We start from the raw sequence: 19,172 nt of genomic DNA, 5'->3' as shown, positions 1-19,172 counted from the left end.
CGATGACTGACAGAGAGATGACTCTTTCATGCGTCGAATGTTTTTCTGTAACAGCGTTTCAACCCTTCGGTCTTTATCGGTCTCCATACAGAGAGAGGAAGCCCGTATACTGCATATATACCCCAAGGGACGTCGCACCTGAAGCCAACGGTAGAATAGATATGACCCATTTTTTTATTAGACTAGATATTATCTAGAACTTATTATGTTAGGAGCTGTACTTTCTCGTCTCTGTCGTAAAAGCTGTCGCTTCTGTCCACCGACCCGCGGCAGATTGATGCCGTCTCGATAAAACTTAATAAAGTCTCGATAAAACTGTAATGAGGCGGGGAGAAGAGGTAATTGTCCTGGAGAACAACAACTTGGTTGTGAGCAGAGTGGCGAACCCTCGCTGACGCTCTTCCTCAACACGTCCACCAGAGAAGGAACACTTAAACGGACTGCACTTATTACATATATAGCGCCTTATTCCAAAGTGCTTTACAATGGCCTCTCATTCACCCATTCACACACAAATTCACCCACCAATGGCGGCAAGCAACCATGCAAGGCCCGCCCGGGAGCAATTTGGGGTTCAGTGTCTTGGCCGAGGACACCTCGACACGTGGCCAGCCGGGGATCGAACCGGCAAACTGCCGACCTTGCGATCATTAGACGCCGGCTCTTCAGCCACAGCCGTCCCTTCACTAGAGGTGACAACAGTTTAGACAGGAGGAGGATGCACAGCTGAAATGGCAAGGCACAGCAGGGGAGGCTGGTGATGAGCCCGACCTCCGATTTCTACCTCTACCAGCCTCCCCTGAGGTACAGGCTGCTACTGTTAGAACCTTAGACCGGAAGAATGAAGCGAGCAGAACACTCTTGCAGCTTGATTTGTTTAAAGTTCCCAACGTTTGGTCACGACAGGTGATAATTAGTGGACAAAAGGGACCTCTTCACAGTTGTATACAGTATGTTCTTTGACACATCATAAAGGGAACCTGTGTAAAATGTAGACTATGTTTTTTTTGCAAGTATAGTAAAGTATAATGTCTATAACATAAATCATACCATGTCTGTATGGAGACTGGTATTATCTGACTGTTCAATTCCTTTCTCTGTGAAGCAGGCTATAAAATCCTCACCGAATATTTCGAATTTCTTGCCGATTTTGAGGATTCATTTTGTTTTGACTTGAGTGTTCTCTTGTAGATTGGAGAGAGATTGCAAAGCAATCTGGGATACTGTACTCTCACACTCTAGTCTGCTGTATATGTGTGTGTATGTGTGTGTGTGCATGGATGCGTGTGTGTCTGTCTGTGTGTGTGTGTGTGTGTGTGTGTGTGTGTGTGTGTGTGTGTGGAGGAGTGTCGTACAGTAGTTGCCCTGGCTCTGGCCTGCTCTCCCTTATCAGACCAGTCCCAGCCCAGTGCCTGACACATTATCACCACACACATAACTGTGATGTCATGGAACCTGTGACCAACTGTGACAGCATGGCGGTGTGAAACCTGGCTCTGCAGTGCACTGTGCTGTACCATAACCATATGTGATAATCTGCCCAGAGCTCACTGCAATGAGAGAGAGAACACATCTGTGTGTGTGTGCGTGTGTGTGTGTGTGTGTGACCCACTTTGAGCCAAACTATAATCACAAGCTCATAAAAAAAGCCCCTGTCCCGACCTCTCCCCCCCCTTCTCCTCCCTCCTCCCCATCTTCCCCTCTTTGTCCCGTGTGAGAGTCAGTAGTGTTTCTCTCCCACTAAATGTTGTGGTCTGGTATTTCTTGCTTGCCCAGACATAACAGGTCCTACTGATCATCCAAAACAACCCAAAACAACCCCAAACAGGTACCCAAAATAACTGAAAAGTACCTAAAAGATAGTTCTTGTGGGAACTATCCATGTCCAAACCATAGCACCCTCCCCCCTCCACCATGTTTCAGAGATGAGGTGGTATGTTGTAAATCTAGGGCAGATTTTTTTCTCCAAACTTTCCCCTTGCAATCACTCTGGTACAAGACAGTTTTCCAGACTTCTGCAGGCTTATAAATATCATTTTCTAAATGTAATGTAAAGCTGAGAACACTACTAGTACATTTGGATTGTTTTTTTAGGTCCCTGTTTGTGATTGTTTTGGGTACTTTTGGGCTTGGTTTGGGGTTGTTTTGGGTACCTGTTTGAGGTGATTCATACGGATTTTCCCTCTCTCTGGGAGATGAAGGGAGTTAAGAGAGGGAGAGAGGGGGGTGTGCAAGGGATGGAGATAGGGAAGAAGAAGGCGAAAGAGAGGGAAACAAATGGTAAGAGAGAGAGGTAAAGAGCTGAGAGAGAGAGAGAGGGAGGGAGGGAGGGATGGGGTCCGTAGGGATGGTGGGCGAGACAGGAGTGGAAGTAATATCCTGGTAGTAGCAGCATCCTATTTCCTGTGTTTAGTTTTCAAGCCCAGAAATGTAATGGGAGAATGGGGGAGTGGAGAATAACAGCCGAACCAGGCCCGGATGGCCCGAGACGCATGGCTGACTTTATGGACTGGTTGTTGACTCGTTGTCAGCCTGTGTGAGACTGGGAGGTGACGCTGCAGAAATGAGCTGATTCACTCTTTGCTGTCGGTGGGTGGGCAGGGGCGGGTGGGGGTGGGGGCGGGGGTAGCGCAGTGTGTGTGTGTGTGTTTGTGCGTGTGCGTTCAAGCATGCCAAAGTGTGTATGCATGAGAGAGCGCGTGTTGGTTGCAGAGGAGGGCAGCGGGGTCGGATATGAGGTATTGTTAGTGTGCATAAAATGTGTGTGTGTGTGTGTGTGTGTGTGTTTGTGTGTGTGTGTGTGTGTGTGTGGGTGTGTGTGGGTGTGTGTGGGTCACAGAGAGGGCAGCCGGGTCAATCCAGGGTGAGCGAGTGTGTGTGTGTGTGTGTGTGTGTGTGTGTGTGTGTGTGTGTGTGTGTGTGTGTGGTTCCAATGGAACAAAGCATCTGCCCCACGTCTGCTGAGCTAGCCTGACTTGGGCGTACTAACCTAGCCTCGTCACTGTGGGCTGTTGTGCTGAGCTGTCTCCCCTCAGCCCTGGTGGGATCCCCTCCACCAGAGGACTCAGCAGGGTTCCTGAGCTGGTCTTAAAAAGCCGTCTAAACGGCTAAAAAGTCTAAAATTCAGCAATCCAATTTATAAGGCCTAAAAAGGTGTCAAATTTCAGTTATTCGGTCAAAAAATGAGGTGCTAGGTCTTAAAAATGAGATCATGCCAGGAAATCAGTCCGGCCACATCTATTTACGCGGAAATTAATCAAGCTGGAACCCAAAAAATGCCAATTCGCTTCCTTTTTTGTCTGTATGGCAGTGAAATCCCTAATTTAATCACCTCGAGGAGGACAAAAAGCTATCATATGGTGTCGCGAATAGGTCTAAAATTCTATTCAAAGAGGTCTAAAAAAAGGTCTAAAAAGGTCTTACATTTGACTTGTTGAAACTCAACAACCCTGGAGGAACCCTGACTCAGCCCAGTCAATGGAAACCCCTTCATGTTCTAATGGCTAATTACCTCCAAATAAATAATTAGACCAACTGCGCTCGTTCGGCGGGGGAGTGCTTGTGTGTTTAGACCCCTTAGGAGGCTTTGGCCCTCTTTTGAGGCTGTCTGGGTGGATGTGCAGCCAGCTCTGTGAGGGGACCACATCAGTGTTTGATCAGACGGCCAAGCACAACCGCTGAGTCAAATCTGAACTGCGATAATGGCAACACACTGGATCTGTCCCCTTTGTCCTGGGGCTTTAACCTCAGAAGTGCTGGCTTTGACGGATCTTTGAAGCTGCGAACATTTCCGACCACTGTTGACTCAACGGGGCTCTTGTTCTTCTTCCTTATTGTTCGGGTCATCATCGGTGACTGTTTCAGCTAACGAGTGACTTTGGTTCATAGGCTAGGCAGACTGCCAGTCAGACAGCTTGTGTAACAGAGGGAGGCTGGCGGAGGTAGAAATCGGAGGACAGACTCATTGTGAGGCATGGAAATGGAATGAGGAATGGTATCCTGGTGTATGGTGCGTTTGTGATACCATTCCTCATTCCATCCATTACAATGTGCCCGTCCTCCGATTTCTGCCTCCACCAGCCTCTCCTCATGTGTCATGATGTCAGACATTCATCTCTATCAGCTATTCCGTCAGATTCCAGGAAGGTTACCAGTATGGTTACCAGTAAGGTTACCAGTAAGGTCACCAGTAAGGTCACCAGTACGGTTTTCAGTAAGTTTACCAGTAAGGTTACCAGTAAGGTCACCAGTAAAGTTACCAGTAAGGTTACCAGTAAGGTCACCAGTAAGGTCACCAGTACGGTTTTCAGTAAGTTTACCAGTAAGGTTACCAGTAAGGTCACCAGTAAAGTTACCAGTAAGGTTACCAGTAAGGTCACCAGTAAGGTCACCAGTAAGGTCACCAGTAAGGTTACCAGGAAGGTTACCAGTAAGGTCACCAGTAAGGTTACCAGTAAGGTTACCCGTAAGGTTACCAGTAAAGTTACCAGTAAAGTTACCAGTACGGTTACCAGTAAGGTCACCACCAGTAAGGTTACCAGGAAGGTTACCAGTAAAGTTACCAGTAAGGTTACCAGTAAGCTACAGTAAGTGGAAGGTTAGCTTGTTGCTCAGCTGGGCGGACAACTTCTATGTCATCTTAGGTCAGCCTGCTAGCCAGTGAGCTAGCGCCTTAGCTCAGCTAGTTACAGTAGTAAGTGACATGATTGAATCTAATTTGGCACGAAAAACACTCTGCTAATCTACCAATTATTAAGTCTGTTGCATTACAACATTCCCACCCCCCACCCCCGCCCCATGTACAGTCGATTCCCCCTCCTAAACGCATAAGTAGCCATGTAAACAATCATTTAAATATGATCTCAAGGCAGTAAAAAAAAAAAATTTGAGCATTTTGAGTTGCTTTTATTTGCATAAAACCGTCAAGGTTTCTTTCCTATAATTCTGGCGGATGATAGACATTCTGCACACATAATTGCACCCTCTGACTAAGCATGCATGGTTGTTAAACAGAAATGGAGGGGGAAAAAACATGTAAGAATTCAGCGCACCATCTGTTTCCATTGGTACGATATTTCTCCCGTTGCGGAAAGGCTTTCCTGAGCTGAATCCTCTTTCAGGTGATCGTTTATTCCTACTATAATAGAGGGATATGTACTGTACACTAGTGGGTTGAGCTGGGCTATGCAGTAAATACCTCTACATGGTGGATTTCTTTCTTTTTTCTTTTTTTACCATGTGTGCATAGCTTTGAGGTTTGGGGACTCATTGCAGTATGACATCCAAGTGGATGTTAAACATCTCTCTCATTCAGGGCTGTTGCCCTCCTCTGATCACTCTGTTCATCTCTCTTCCTCCCCTTCTGTGTATTTGCTTTGAGCGAAGGGCCTAGGGCCTGAGGCAGGGGTGCGATGATGACAGGAGAGAAGGACACTGTAAAACACAGCATAGCATGGAAATGCAGAGTGTAAAACAGAATCCAGACCCTCAGGCATACTGGAGGGCAGTGGTGGTGGGGGAGGATGATATGAGACATTCACACCACCCATGCCAGACAAGCACACACACACGCACGCACACACACACACACACACACACACACACACACACACACACACACACACACACTCTGTAAACCCGGTTAAATTAATCTTTCTAAAATGTAAATAACTTCAGTACCAGTGCGCGTGTGCGTGCGTGCATGCGTGCGTGTGCGTGCGTGCGTGCATGTTTTCTGGAAAAAGTCTAGTAGTCTTCCAGTGCTCTAATTCATTGCTGTAACTATCCCACTTTAGATGACCTATTTTCACCATTAAGTCTTTAGAACTAACTTTAGCCTGCAGAGGCCAACAGGATTAGTTGACTTTGAGGATTAGCACATTCTCGTGTGTGTCTCTTACCAATTCATCAGATGTCTGCCATTTCCATTATCAACCTCATTATTGCTTGCACAAAATAAACGCATGTCTTTTATGACTACACAGCTGCATATACAAGACCAGGGTGCTTAGATTTCACAGGCCAATGTGAGAGTCTTTGACTTTGAAAATCTTTACATGAGACAACTGTTTGCTGATAAAGTAGATCGACACTGTACACAATAACCCAGTCTTAGCTCAGGGACTGTCATGGAACCGTCAATCAAAAAGTCGTTATAACCGCCATAATAGTTTGAAGTAACGCGGAGATCGAGACAGTATGATAGGTAGACGGATTAGGGTAGCGAAACAGTTGTTCATAGTCATTACTTAACATTGGGTAAAGGATATTTAAAAAAAGTCTTCAATCAATGTACTTGAACGGTCTTTCTTTTTGTTCACGTCCACATATTTTTTTCACGTCCACGTATAACAAAGCATTGCACTAACCAACACGTAGGTTGTGGGTCCGATTCCCTCTGGGACCATCTATACTGGAGAAATGATGGCATTCACTGCAATGTAAGTCACTTTGGATAAAAGTGTCATCTAAATGGCATATATTCTGATATTAATATATTATTATATCATCTTCTGTGCTCTGACACCACAGTCAAAGCAGGCCTATTTGATTCTGTTCCAATTTCATCTTGACATTTTTTACCCTCTATGATTGCAAGTACTCTAACTACAGCAGTGGAGGCTGGTGGAGGTAGAAATCGAAGGAAGGGCTCACACGTGTTTGATACCATTCCGTCATTACATGCCATGTATTACAATAAGCCCGTCCTCCGATTTCTGCCTCCCCTGAACCACAGTATCTAATACTCTGGCAGAACTTGCGCTCACCCAAACGACTCCAAAAACACTTCTCCCTTCATGAAGACTGTAATCTCAATGTGGTCTCCTCAGGGAGCCAACCGCTGTTTATTAGAACACTAGCGTACCAGGACCTTATCAGCCTAAAATGCAATTTCTCCTGCTTTTCTTCCTCGAAATCCCATCTGGGTTTGATTGCTTTTCTCTTGTCAATGATTTAATTCATGCCTGTCTGGATTCAAATGACTTTATCTGGCCTGGATCCAACTGTAGAGAGAAAGCAGACGTGTGTGTGTGTGTGTGTGTGTGTGTGTGTGTGTGTGTGTGTGTGTGTGTGTGTGTGTGTGTGTGTGTGTGTGTGTGTGTGTGTGTGTGTGTGTGTGTGTGTGTGTGTGTGTGTGTGTGTGTGTGTGTGTGTGTGTGTGTGTGTGTGTGTGTGTGTGTGTGTGTGTGTGTGTGTGTGTGTGTGTGTGTGTGTGTGTGTGTGTGTGTGTGTGTGTGTGTGTGTGTGTGTGTGTGTGTGTGTGTGTGTGTGTGTGTGTGTGTGTGTGTGTGTGTGTGTGTGTGTGTGTGTGTGTGTGTGTGTGTGTGTGTGTGTGTGTGTGTGTGTGTGTGTGTGTGTGTGTGTGTGTGTGTGTGTGTGTGTGTGTGTGTGTGTGTGTGTGTGTGTGTGTGTGTGTGTGTGTGTGTGTGTGTGTGTGTGTGTGTGTGTGTGTGTGTGTGTGTGTGTGTGTGTGTGTGTGTGTGTGTGTGTGTGTGTGTGTGTGTGTGTGTGTGTGTGTGTGTGTGTGTGTGTGTGTGTGTGTGTGTGTGTGTGTGTGTGTGTGTGTGTGTGTGTGTGTGTGTGTGTGTGTGTGTGTGTGTGTGTGTGTGTGTGTGTGTGTGTGTGTGTGTGTGTGTGGGAGCAGCAGCAGACATATTGCCTGGCAGACTGGCTGATTGATTGGTTTCTAAACACGCTTGGACACTTGTGTGTTGTTCTGATATAATCTCAGAATAAACTGTTTCTTTTTTTTTTCCATATCTGGATGCCAGCAATACCAATGAACTCTGTCTTCAATTCAGCAAATTTTTTATTATTTTTTTTAAAACGTAACTGACGTGTTCGGACACATTCTTGATCCAGCTGACTTTGTTCAATCATCCAGTTTCGACATTACTACAAATGTCGATTACACTTCATAAACATTAGTATTTACATAAATCATTGGCATAACATTACACAATACTACACCTACTGTCCTAATGCGTCTCATCACCTCTCATAAGTATACATGCGCATTGATACCTGTTTAGTATTGTTGATAATGGGAGGGTGTGTCTTGGTGTTGGTGTGGTTCCTGCCTATTTCTACACATCAACCCAGACTCCCAAACCATGTCTCTCACTTAGAGACTCCAGAGTAGAGGACTTACCCTACTGTGAGTAGAGCCATATGTTTGGCTCTGGTGATGATGAAGTCAAAATGCTTCTCAATGATATCTCAGAGGGCAGAAGAGACTTGCTTGCTTTCGCTAACCATTCTCACATGCAGAGTGCAAGAGTGGAGAGCCACACTGTAATCAGATGACTGTCAAAGCTGCACTTTCAACTGGTTTTAGCCAAAGATGTTCTCAGAGGGAAGCAGAGATGAACTGGTCCAGTGTTACCCATGGGGCCAGGTATGAGAGGGCGAGGGGGGGAGGGCGTTGAACCATACTGTTATGCTAGTGTAAATCTAACAGACATTGTCATGACCTTAAAAAGGCTGGACGTGTGTTTTCTCAACCAATATGTATATTATTTAGGGCGAGAGAAAACAGAGAGAGAGAGAGGGAGAGAGAGAGAGAGAGAGAGAGAGAGAGAGAGAGAGAGAGAGAGAGAGAGAGAGAGAGAGAGAGAGAGAGAGAGAGAGAGAGGGAAACATCTGGGAGCAGGAAAGGAGAGGGAAAATAGGATGGAAGGAAGAGAGGGGAAAAAAGCTGTGGTTATGGCATGTGTCTTTGACAAATTACAAACGGGTCTGAAGGTTGGCGAGGAGTAGAGGGGGTTGTGGCAGCGCTGTCATGGCAGAGCCCTGGTCTCCCTGGTCTCCCCCTGGTCTCCCTCTGTCTCCCCCTGGTCTCCCTCTGTCTCTCACTCTGTCTCTCCCTGGTCTCCCCTGTCTCTCCCTGGTCTCCCCCTTTCTCCCTCTGTCTCCCCCTGGTCTCCCTCTGTCTCTCCCTCTCTCCCTGGTCTCTCCTCACTCTCCCCCTGGTCTCCCTCTGTCTCTCCCTCTCTCCCTGGTCTCTCCCCACTCTCTCCCTCGTCTCTCCCCACTCTCTCCCTGGTCTCCCTCTCCCCACTCTCTCCCTGGTCTCTCCCCACTCTCTCCCTGGTCTCCCTCTCTCTCCCTGGTCTCTCCCCACTCTCCCCGTGGTCTCAGTCAATGTTGATGACATGCTTGAGTCAATCTGATGATCACATTAACACATTAACATTAACATTGTTTATGTACATTACTGTCACATCACTTGATGACATAAGAGGCCATGTGACCTCATTCATTAGTGACCAAAATGGAAAATCCTGGTCTCCCCCTGTCTCTCCCACCTCCCCCCTGGTCTCCCTCTGTCTCACCCTGGTGTCCTGTCTCTCACACCTCTCCCCCTGTCTCTCCCACCTCTCTCCCTGGTCTCCCTCTGTCTCCCCCTGGACTCCCTCTGTCTTTCACCTCTCCCTCTGTCTTTCTCACCTCCTCCTGGTCTCCCTCTCCCTCTCTCACCTCTCCCCCTGTTTCTCTCACCTCCCCCCTGGTCTCCCTCTGTCTCTTTCACTTGCTGTCATCTATCGTCCGCCTGAATTCAATAAGGACTTTATCAATGACTTTGCTGAGTTCCCCCCCGGGATCATGGTGAAATATGACCATATTCTAATCTGTGGCAATTTTAATGTCCGTGTTTGTTGTCAATCACAACCTCTGTCCCGGGACTTCCTAAATCTCATTGATTCTTATGCAGTCTGTTACTGGCCCAACGCACGATAAAGGACACACCATAGATCTTGTTTTATCGTCATCTGTGCATTGGATGGAAACTGTGCTCTTAATGTTGATGAAATTAATTCTATGTTTGACTCAACCTGCTCTGAAATTTTAGACTCTGTGGCTCCCCTCAGGTCCAAACGCAGGAAGGCATTCTCAACACTGTGGCTCAATGATTCCGCGTGCACTCTCAGACGCATGCAGGCGCGCAGAGAGAAAGTGGAAAAAGGACAGGCTCCACGTCTCCCTTGAAATTCTACGTGGTTGCCTGTCTGACTATCAAAGAGCTGTTAAAACAGCCAAAACAGAGCACATTTCCAACTTGGTCTCTAACAATAGCCACAAGCCCCAGGTTATTTTTAACGTCCTCAATTCTCTCATCAACCCCCGTGTCGTATGTCGTTGTGCCATCACCTGCTCTTTGTGAACATTTAAAAAATGTTTTCATTGACAAAATCTCTGCTCTTAGACCAGCTCACCTTTTAACTCCTCCAGCCCCCCCCCCCCCCCCCTCTGTGCCCCCAGCCTGCTGTCTTCAAGCAGTTTGAGCTGGTATCCCTTTCCTCACTCTCCAATTTAGTTCAGCACCTACGGCCCACACATTGCCCCTCAGGCAGCCTTCCCTCTCGCCTTCTTAAAGCAGTGTTTGAGTCGGTCGGCCCAATTATCCTATTACTTATCAATACCTCTCTCAGCTCTGGACGCGTCCCAGCTGCCTTCAAACATGCTGTGGTACAACCCCTGATTAAAAAGAAAAACCCCTTATTTTATCAACGCCTTTATTCTCTCCAACTTCAGGCCCATCTCCCAATTATCGTTCTTGTCCAAAGTCCTGGAGCGAGCAGTTTCCGTTCAGTTGCAAGCATTTTTAGTTATGCATAACATCCACAAGACATTTTAGTCTGACTTTAAACCGCGCCATAGCACTGAAACGGCCCTCCTGCAAGTCCTAAATTATCTGCTGTTAGCTGCCGACTCTGGTAGTCCCGCCATTTTGGAGCTCCTAGACCTCTCAGCCGCCTTCGATACAGTGGATCATTCGATCCTACTGTCACGTCTAGAACAGCATGTGGGCATCACTGGTGTCGGCTTAAGCTGGTTCAAGTCCTACTAGTTTCTCCGTTCAGCTAGGATAATTTTTCTCCTCTAAGGCCCCTCTCATCTGTGGGGTTCCTCAAGGGTCGATACTGGGCCCCCTTCTATTTCTCCTTTACATGCTGCCACTAGGCCCTATCCTGGTAAACCATGGCGTGTCTCGTCTCTCCCACCTCTCACCATGGATGGAATCATACTAGTCTGCTTTCCTTACCTCCTTTCCTTACCTCTTCTCCTTCATCTGCAATAGTCGGATAACTCAGGACAGATATTCACTGTGTACACCACCTGTGTATGGTAAGAAGCCACAGTGAATTTTCTTTCGCCTTTTCTGATCTTTTATCAGTCAGTGTATACACAAGGAGAGCAGATGCATCCCTGTCTCACCCTGTCTGACCCTGCTCTGCTCTGTCTGCGACAGGTATCGCCTATCTGGCAGGAACCTGCAGCTCCAAGAGGAAGTGTGTGTTAGCAGAGGACAACGGCCTCAACCTGGCCTTCACAATCGCCCACGAGCTGGGACACAAGTACGTCTGTCTGTCTGCCTGTCTGTCTGTCTGCTCCCTGCCTGCCAGTGTGTCTGTATGTCTGTCTGCTCCCTGCCTGCCAGTGTGTCTGTCTGTCTGTCCTTCTGACTGTCTGTCTGTCTTCCTTCCTGCCTGCCCGTCTGCCTGCCTGCCTGTCTGTCTGTCTGTCTGTCTGTCTGTCTGTCTTCCTGCCCGTCCGTCTGTCTGCCTGTCTGCCTGCCTGCCTGTCTGCCTGTCTGCCTGTCTGTCTGCCCGTCTGCCTGCTTGACTGCCTGTCTGCCTATCCACCTGTCTGCCTGCCTGTCTGCCTGTCTGTCTGTCCGTCTGTTTATCTGCCTGCCTCTCTGTCTGCCTATCTGTCTGCCTGTCTGTGTGTGTTTTGTATTGAATTACTTAAGCCAATGGTTAAGTTTCCAGTGTTGATACTGTTGGTGGCCTCCTTTTGTATCCGTAGTACTGTGAACACTACTGTGTGGATATGTAAATAAGAGATCCAAAAACTCCCTTGGAAATGTACAGCTTAATCACAGCGTAATTATCATCAAAATAAAAGTATAATTAACTCTTGTCTTTTATTCAACCATGGCTGTAAAAGCTACTACAGACAGACTAGTGTTCTGTTGCGTTCTCAGGCGGTCCTCGGTGTTCTACTATAATCAGCAGCATTGTTACTTCCTCTGTAATCGCCGGGCTCTAGCAGCAGCCCTATTATTCCTTCACTCAGTCCAGAATAGGAGAGAGGTGTCTGCTAGTGCTGGGAGCTATGCTAATGCTTGTACCCACATAAAGCCCTCATTGATAGAGGAGCGCCGCAGAGCCAACACCAACTTCATCTGCAAATTATTGCCAAGGTATATTAGCGTTAGCAATAGCTTTGTGGCTTTGCCAGGCCCCTCAGGAGTTATCGCAGATTTGTTTTCATCGGGCAGCATTGGGCAGCCCTGCACAGGGTGCCAGGACCCCTGTTTTAATGGCCAAGAGAGGCTACGAGCTGGCATGGAGCGCACCTCACTGGTGCCTGTGTATGCACACACACACACACACACACACACACACGCACACACACACACACACACACACACACACACACACACACACACACACACACACATACGTGCACACCTTAGAGGTAAAAAACTGGCATGTAATGTATGGGCTAGATTATAAAGACAGTGCCACATTGGTCACACACACACACCCACACACACACACACACACACACACACACACACACACACACACACACACCCACCCACACCCACCCCTCTACAAGGCTTCATTGTGTTGACTGTGTGAAACACCTATTAAAGTGAGAGTATTGGGTTTAGGTGCCCCTCTCTGTGTTTCATATAAAAACTCAGTAAGCTCAGGCTGGCATGTTGTCAGGGCCTGTGTGTTTAACCCTGCTGCTACAAAGGTACTTACTGTGTTTTAATGCAGATCTTGACACAGGTCTCCTCGTAGGAGTCGAGCTATACTAATCTCAGAAAGCACACCAATTGGTGACTAGTAACTATCAAGTGAAATGATCAGGTCACTTTAAGTCACTTTTCACAGGACTAGTAGATATCGATTTGGTTGTCCCTCCTGAGACATCTACATCCTCTTAATCCCCCTGTACAGTTTCTCGACCTTTTTAATATAAAAAAAAGAAATCTTCTTTCTTCTAGCATTACGACTGCCAATGGCCCCTGGCCCGAGCATAGATTACTTTTTCCTGCTATGATGGATAGATGATTCACTTACTTAGTCAAATGTGTTTGTCTGCCAAAAATGTAAATGTGATGGTTGTCTCAGGGTTGTGACTCTAATACCGATTAATATCATTCACTGTACTTCAGTACCTCACGCCTAGTAGAGCTTAATGTCCAATCAACTCCCAGAGAACGTTTGATTGATGTCCGTTGTCCACTTTGGGTCGAGAGGTCATTGAAATATGAACACTACCGCCACGCTCCATTTCTTCAGCTGATGACCGTAATCGAGTGTTCTCAAAAGCTTAAGTGCTCATAAGCTTTTGTCTTTTTAGAACTTTCTAAGCGTAAACACAGAGTATTGCAGCCCTGTGCACACTGAAACAATACAGTATGATAGCCTGGGCGGACACAATATGGCATTGTCCATTTGGGTTGGGAATTCGACCTTCTCTGCCCTGTGCAGTAAGAAATAACACATTTCAACCAAACAACAGTTGAGCACTAGGGATAGTTGTGGCGCCACAGTGGATACTGAGTTGGACTAGTGACCGGAAGGTCTTGAGTTCAAATCCCACCTGGGAACACCACCACTAGTGTGCCCTTGAGTAAGGCACTTAGCCCTAAATGACTCCAGGGAGACTGTCCCTGTAATCTTTAATTGTAAGTCGCTTTGGATAAAATGGTCTGCTATATGGTTAACATGTAAAAATGAACACCTCCATGAACACCTCCATGAAAGCACACAGAGCTCTTTGGATCCCTCCATGTTTAGGCTGAACTGGGCAGAGACTGGGGGACTGGGAGGAGAGAGGTCTGGTCTGGTAGTTTGGCTTTAGAGAGACTCCTCTCCTATCTCCCACTGTCACGGTAGACATGGAGAAATACGGGTCTCGATATGTAATTTGATATTGCTTTCATTAAAGCCTGGAACAAAGACTCTCCACTCAATTGTTTTTATTAGTTTCTGAGTCGCTGCCTGGAGTTCAAACTGGGTTGTTGTTTTTAATTTGCAAATGTAGGTCACGGCTTTAGAGGAAACACACACACACACACACAGTAACTCTGAGTAAAATCCTCTTTGTTTCAACACACACATGCACACGTACGCACACACACACACACACACATATACACACACACACACACATACACACACACACACACACACACACACACACACACACACACACACACAGTGAGAGACCTTCTCCTGTTGAAGCTGCCCTGGAGCAGGGACCGTTCTTACTGAATGTGTTGCAGGTGTGTGAGGATGTGCTGCAGGTACTTAGAATGTGTAGTGTGCGTGTGCGTGTGTGTGTGTGTGTATGCGTGTGTGTGTGTGTGTGTGTGTGTGTGCTATAAGTATAAGTGTGTATAAGTATATATTTGACATTGTGTGATAATGCCGTAGTGTGAAGCTCCACTTCAAACGTTGTAATTTTTCAGGTGACGTCTGTGTACTGTCATCAGGACGGTTGTGTGTGTGAATTTCAATATTTTAATGGTGTGTGTGTGTGTGTGTGTGTGTGTGTGTGTGCGTGTGTGTGTGTGTGTGTGTGTTTGTGTCTCGCTCTCTCCTCAGTATGGGGATGAGTCATGACGACGACCACGCTACCTGTACAGGCCACTCCCACATCATGTCCGGCGAATGGGTGAAGGGACGGAACCCCAGCGATCTGTCCTGGTCCTCTTGTAGCCGCGACGACCTGGAGAAATTCCTCAGGTGACTCACACACACACACACACACACACTCACACACACACACACACACACACACACAGTTAGACTGCCAAGTGAAACTGGTCCCAGCAGCTCTTGTGTCCTGGCAGAGGCCAGGTACAGCTGGGTATAGCCTGACCCTCCTACGGGAGTCTATAGTGGCCTTTAGAAGTGGAGCGTAACATTCGGAAAGTGGAAAATCAGCCTCATCCCGCCAGGCTAAAGTCTGCAATTTTCCACTTTCAGATTGTGCTTCTGCATCGCAAGTAGTTCACAGGAGTCCTTTGAACGCAGTCTACACACACTCGCACGCAGACACGCACGCACGCACGCACGCACACACATACACATGCACGCACACACACACACCATGGGCTTCGATAAGGCCTTTGTTCCTGTCACTTGTTCCTATGGCGACGGAGCGAACGGAGTGACACACAGTGTATAATACATATGGTCTGATCTGACATGGACCTTTAACCTTGAGAGGAAACATCTTGACAACGGCGTCTATTTATAAACGGTATGATGGATGGCGGGTTCCTTTCGGTCCACCCACTCCGCTGTCAGAGAACCCTTTAATCAAGTTGAATGGCGTGTTCACAGTCAACGCGTTTATCATCAGGCCAACGAGACGGCACCGGAATTTGATCGATGGGGTTCCGCTGCTCGTGAACCCTTATTGGTGATAGATGATTTTGATTAACGCGATAAACAAATCGGCGCATTAGCCGTTGACGCCCGACGGGATCTTGGCTGAACGGAGCCGTCTGTTGTCCAGCCTGAGGAAACGTCCCCTCCCAGGGCCCCGCTGTGATGCAGACCGCCGCCGCTCCGCAGCCTGCCAGGAGACTGGTAGTCGTTAGCGACAGGAACTAGAAACCATGGTAACACAACATTTATAATCCCATTTCACGATAACATGACATAACATAACATAACTACATGATTACAAGACACAAGACATTTTATAAACGTTAGTAAATGCGGCGTAAATTAGGACTATAGTCACAAGCGTTTGATGAAATGATTTACAGATTAATCGACTGTGCGACACACCTGACTCCTACACTTTCTTGCTCCTCATTACTGGGGGGGGTCAGTGTATCTCAATGGTAGTCCCTGTTGATGTAATGCACTGTAAGTCACTCCGTTGTCAAAACAATCTCTCTCGGGAACCTTTCAGGCGTTTTGTGAAGATAAATGGAAGAAGACCCACAGAGATGGGTTAGCTTAGCTGGTCTTAGAGCTTCTGGGCTGTCTTGAGGTATTATCTGAACTTCCCACAGGACCACACATTCCTAGTCAAGGCACATTCTGCTCGCTGGACTACAGAGGGCATGTTCCCCTCCGTTTAAGCAGGGGTCACTGGGGGAGGAGGTAGTGGATTCTCCCTGTGAGGGAGACACAGAAGCGTTGGTGTGTGTATTCTCTGGATTATGTACTTTATGATGTGTGTGTGTGTGTGTGTGTGTGTGTGTGTGTGTGTGTGTGTGTGTGTGTGTGTGTGTGTGTGTGTGTGTGTGTGTGTGTGCGTGCGTGCGTGTGTTCTCTGCTGTATGGTCTCTGCTGTGTGTGTTCTCTATGGTTGTCTGAGATAAAGGCTTCCTGCTGAATCTGTGGGCTTTGTGCTGGCTGTTCTCATATCAGCCACATACAGAGGATCATCACACAATGCAGGACAGCATTACAATGTTTACCAGGCCGTATTCTAAACTCCCACTGGATTATTTCTTAGGGCGTCTTATTAGAAATATTACGGTAAAGCCTGACTCAGCCTGACTTGGGACTCAGTGACTTTTATTTCACTTTCAGGCTATTTTACAGCTTGTGAGAACAGAAGTATAAACTAAACAGCTTTTCCCCCCCTCTATTGTATGTCCCTCTGTGTGCGTATGTGCGTGTGTGTGCGTGTGTGTCTCTTGTCTGTCGCTGTGTGTGTGTGTGACACAGGACCAAAGCAAGCGGCTGCCTACTGCATACTGACCCTCGTACTCGCTACCAGATCCGGCTACCTCTCAAGTTGCCAGGCATGCACTACAGCTCAGACGAACAGTGTCAGATCTTGTTCGGAAGCAATGCCACCTTCTGCAATGACATGGAGGTAAGGAGTGGCCCTGCGTGTGCATGTGCGTGTGCATGAGAATGCCCTTGACTACATTGGGCTCATTGTGGACCACACCAGGTGTCTCTTTAAGGTGACGCTTTGACATTAAAACTTGACACTTAATTAAGTCACTTTCACCCAATATGTTTTATTTATTTTTCTCCTCTGCTGTCACACATTGAATTATCCCTCTCACACTCCTCTTTGATCTTCCCTCTCTCCCCTTCTCTCTCTCTTTCCCTCTCTATCTCTCTCTGTCTCTCTTCCTTGTTGCACAAACAGCCTGTATCCTGGGGCATCTTTGAGTTTGTTATGGAGACCCAGCGAAAACAGAATTACACACCTGTTTTGTGCTGCCAGTCCAGTGTGGATAGAAGTAGCCTGTAGGTTCTGGTCCAGGATCAGCTTCCTCCCCCTTCACCTTTCAGGCCCTAAACACGCCAACTGACTTTGGGTCAGTGGTGGGCAGCTCTGGTTCTGCTGGGCCACTCTAGCCAGAGCTGGTTACATTTACATTTATATAATTTTTTACATTTTAGCAGACGCCTTTATCTAAAGAGATTTGCGCCAAATACATTTGTGACAGCAGCTGGTGAAACAGGGAACAAGTCGGCAATCGATGGACTGTTCAGACATTGATTCTGAAAATGTTGTCACCCTCGCTAGTCAAGCCAAAACATTGCAATGCAATGGATTCTGTGAGTAATCCCCACTTCTACCTAGTTAGTGTAGAGTAGTGGGGATTACTCACCGAATCCATTGCATTGCAATGTTTTGGCTTGGTTTTAGCGAACGTGTCATTGATTTTCAACGTTGTAATACATTGTGTTTACATTTTTCGGAATAAAAGTCTGAACATCTTGATTGGTTGGCGACTTGTTCCCGGTTTCACCAGCTGCTGTCACGTTTGTCTAGTGAGTAAGTGAATCATCTATCCGTCATTGAAAGAAAAGTAATCTATGGTTACGAAGTGTTGCTGCGGGTTTACTACCCTGCCAGGACCTGTGATCTATCTATCCGGGGTGGCTGTGGCTCAGGAGGTAGAGCCAGCGTCTAATGATCGCAAGTAGGGCTGGGTTCCAAAAAACGATTTCCCGATTCTGAATCGATCTTCATTGAATGAGCGATTATCGATTCATAAATCCCGAGATCGATCTTTCATGCATTTTCCTGCTTGCAGCTTCAACCCGCAACGAGATCTCGTGGCCAGATCTCACGCTACAATAATTTATCATATCTCACGCAACGAGAGGTCTCAACACTGTAAAATCTAAAAACATGGCGATGGCAGGGACACTCAAGTCACCAACAGGCTTAAAGGCAGATGTCTGGGTGCATTTTGCATGTACAAATTATGACGATAGAGATGAGCTGACGTGAAACATGGAAAAGCGGATCCGAAACAAGCCTCGCTGATAAAGACGTTTGGTTGCAAATTACAATCAAATTCTCCGCGTGCCCAACAAATTACCGAGGCTGTAGCACATTTTATTTGCAAGGATATACGCCCGTACAGCGTTGTCGAAAATGCTGGCTTTCGAAGCCTCGTCAGTGTACTAGAACCACGCTACGTGTTACCGACACGCAAACAGTTGAGTGAAGTGATAGTCCCAGACATGTCCGCGCAGGTGAAACGTGACATCGCAACTTCACTTCAGCCAGCAGAGAGTTGCCATAACGTGTGACAGCTGGACATCCAGAGCAATGGACTCGTACCTGACAATCACTTGCCACTTTATCAGCGAGGCTTGTTTCGGATCAGCTTTTCCATGTTTCACGTCAGGGTGATGCCTCAATAAGTGGTTCCGTAGATTTGTGATGTTTCCACGAACTTATTGTTACTGTACACTACAGTATTTTAATAATCATTGATTTTCCAATTATGTTTATTCCTGAATAAAATCTTCCAATCTCCAAAAAGTGAGAAAGCAGTAATGAAGGGCTTTAGTTTCATGGACATTATGGTTTACAATCAAATCAAATCAAATCAAATTTTATTTGTATAGCGCATTTCTTACAAGATGCAACTCAATGCGCTTCAAATAATGAACATTCTCAGTCAATCAATCAATCAATCAATCAATACTGACAGAGCCGCAAGCAGGCAAAAGTTAAATGTGTTTTTTTGTTCCCCAAAATACCCTCATCTATTGCACTATTTTCGTTTGAGTTTTGCACATTTTTATTTTGTATATAACATATATATACAGTATATATTATGCAAATAAGCTATTTGAGACAGTCCTGAGGGATATGTGATGTCTTGTTTACCGATAGGCTATGTTTGT

General features: G+C 46.6%; 1 protein-coding gene across 1 annotated transcript in view; it reads left to right on the top strand.

The window, feature by feature from the left end:
- The window catches only part of adamts17 (ADAM metallopeptidase with thrombospondin type 1 motif, 17), a gene marked incomplete at both ends in the record, with an annotated part of 66,693 nt that overhangs the window by 14,425 nt on the left and 33,096 nt on the right, over positions 1 to 19,172 (top strand). The window contains 3 exons of the mRNA XM_080539711.1: positions 11,255 to 11,360; positions 14,640 to 14,780; positions 16,731 to 16,881. Coding sequence (XP_080395837.1) covers positions 11,255 to 11,360; positions 14,640 to 14,780; positions 16,731 to 16,881 — 398 coding nt within the window. The remainder of the gene's footprint in view (positions 1 to 11,254; positions 11,361 to 14,639; positions 14,781 to 16,730; positions 16,882 to 19,172) is intronic.

This window comes from Nansenia antarctica (genome assembly GCF_963989245.1).
Source record: "Nansenia antarctica genome assembly, chromosome: 9".
Classification (NCBI taxonomy): domain Eukaryota; kingdom Metazoa; phylum Chordata; class Actinopteri; order Argentiniformes; family Microstomatidae; genus Nansenia; species Nansenia antarctica.
The sequence above is the reverse complement of the archived record's forward strand: the minus strand, read 5'-3'. Positions and strand labels throughout refer to the sequence as shown.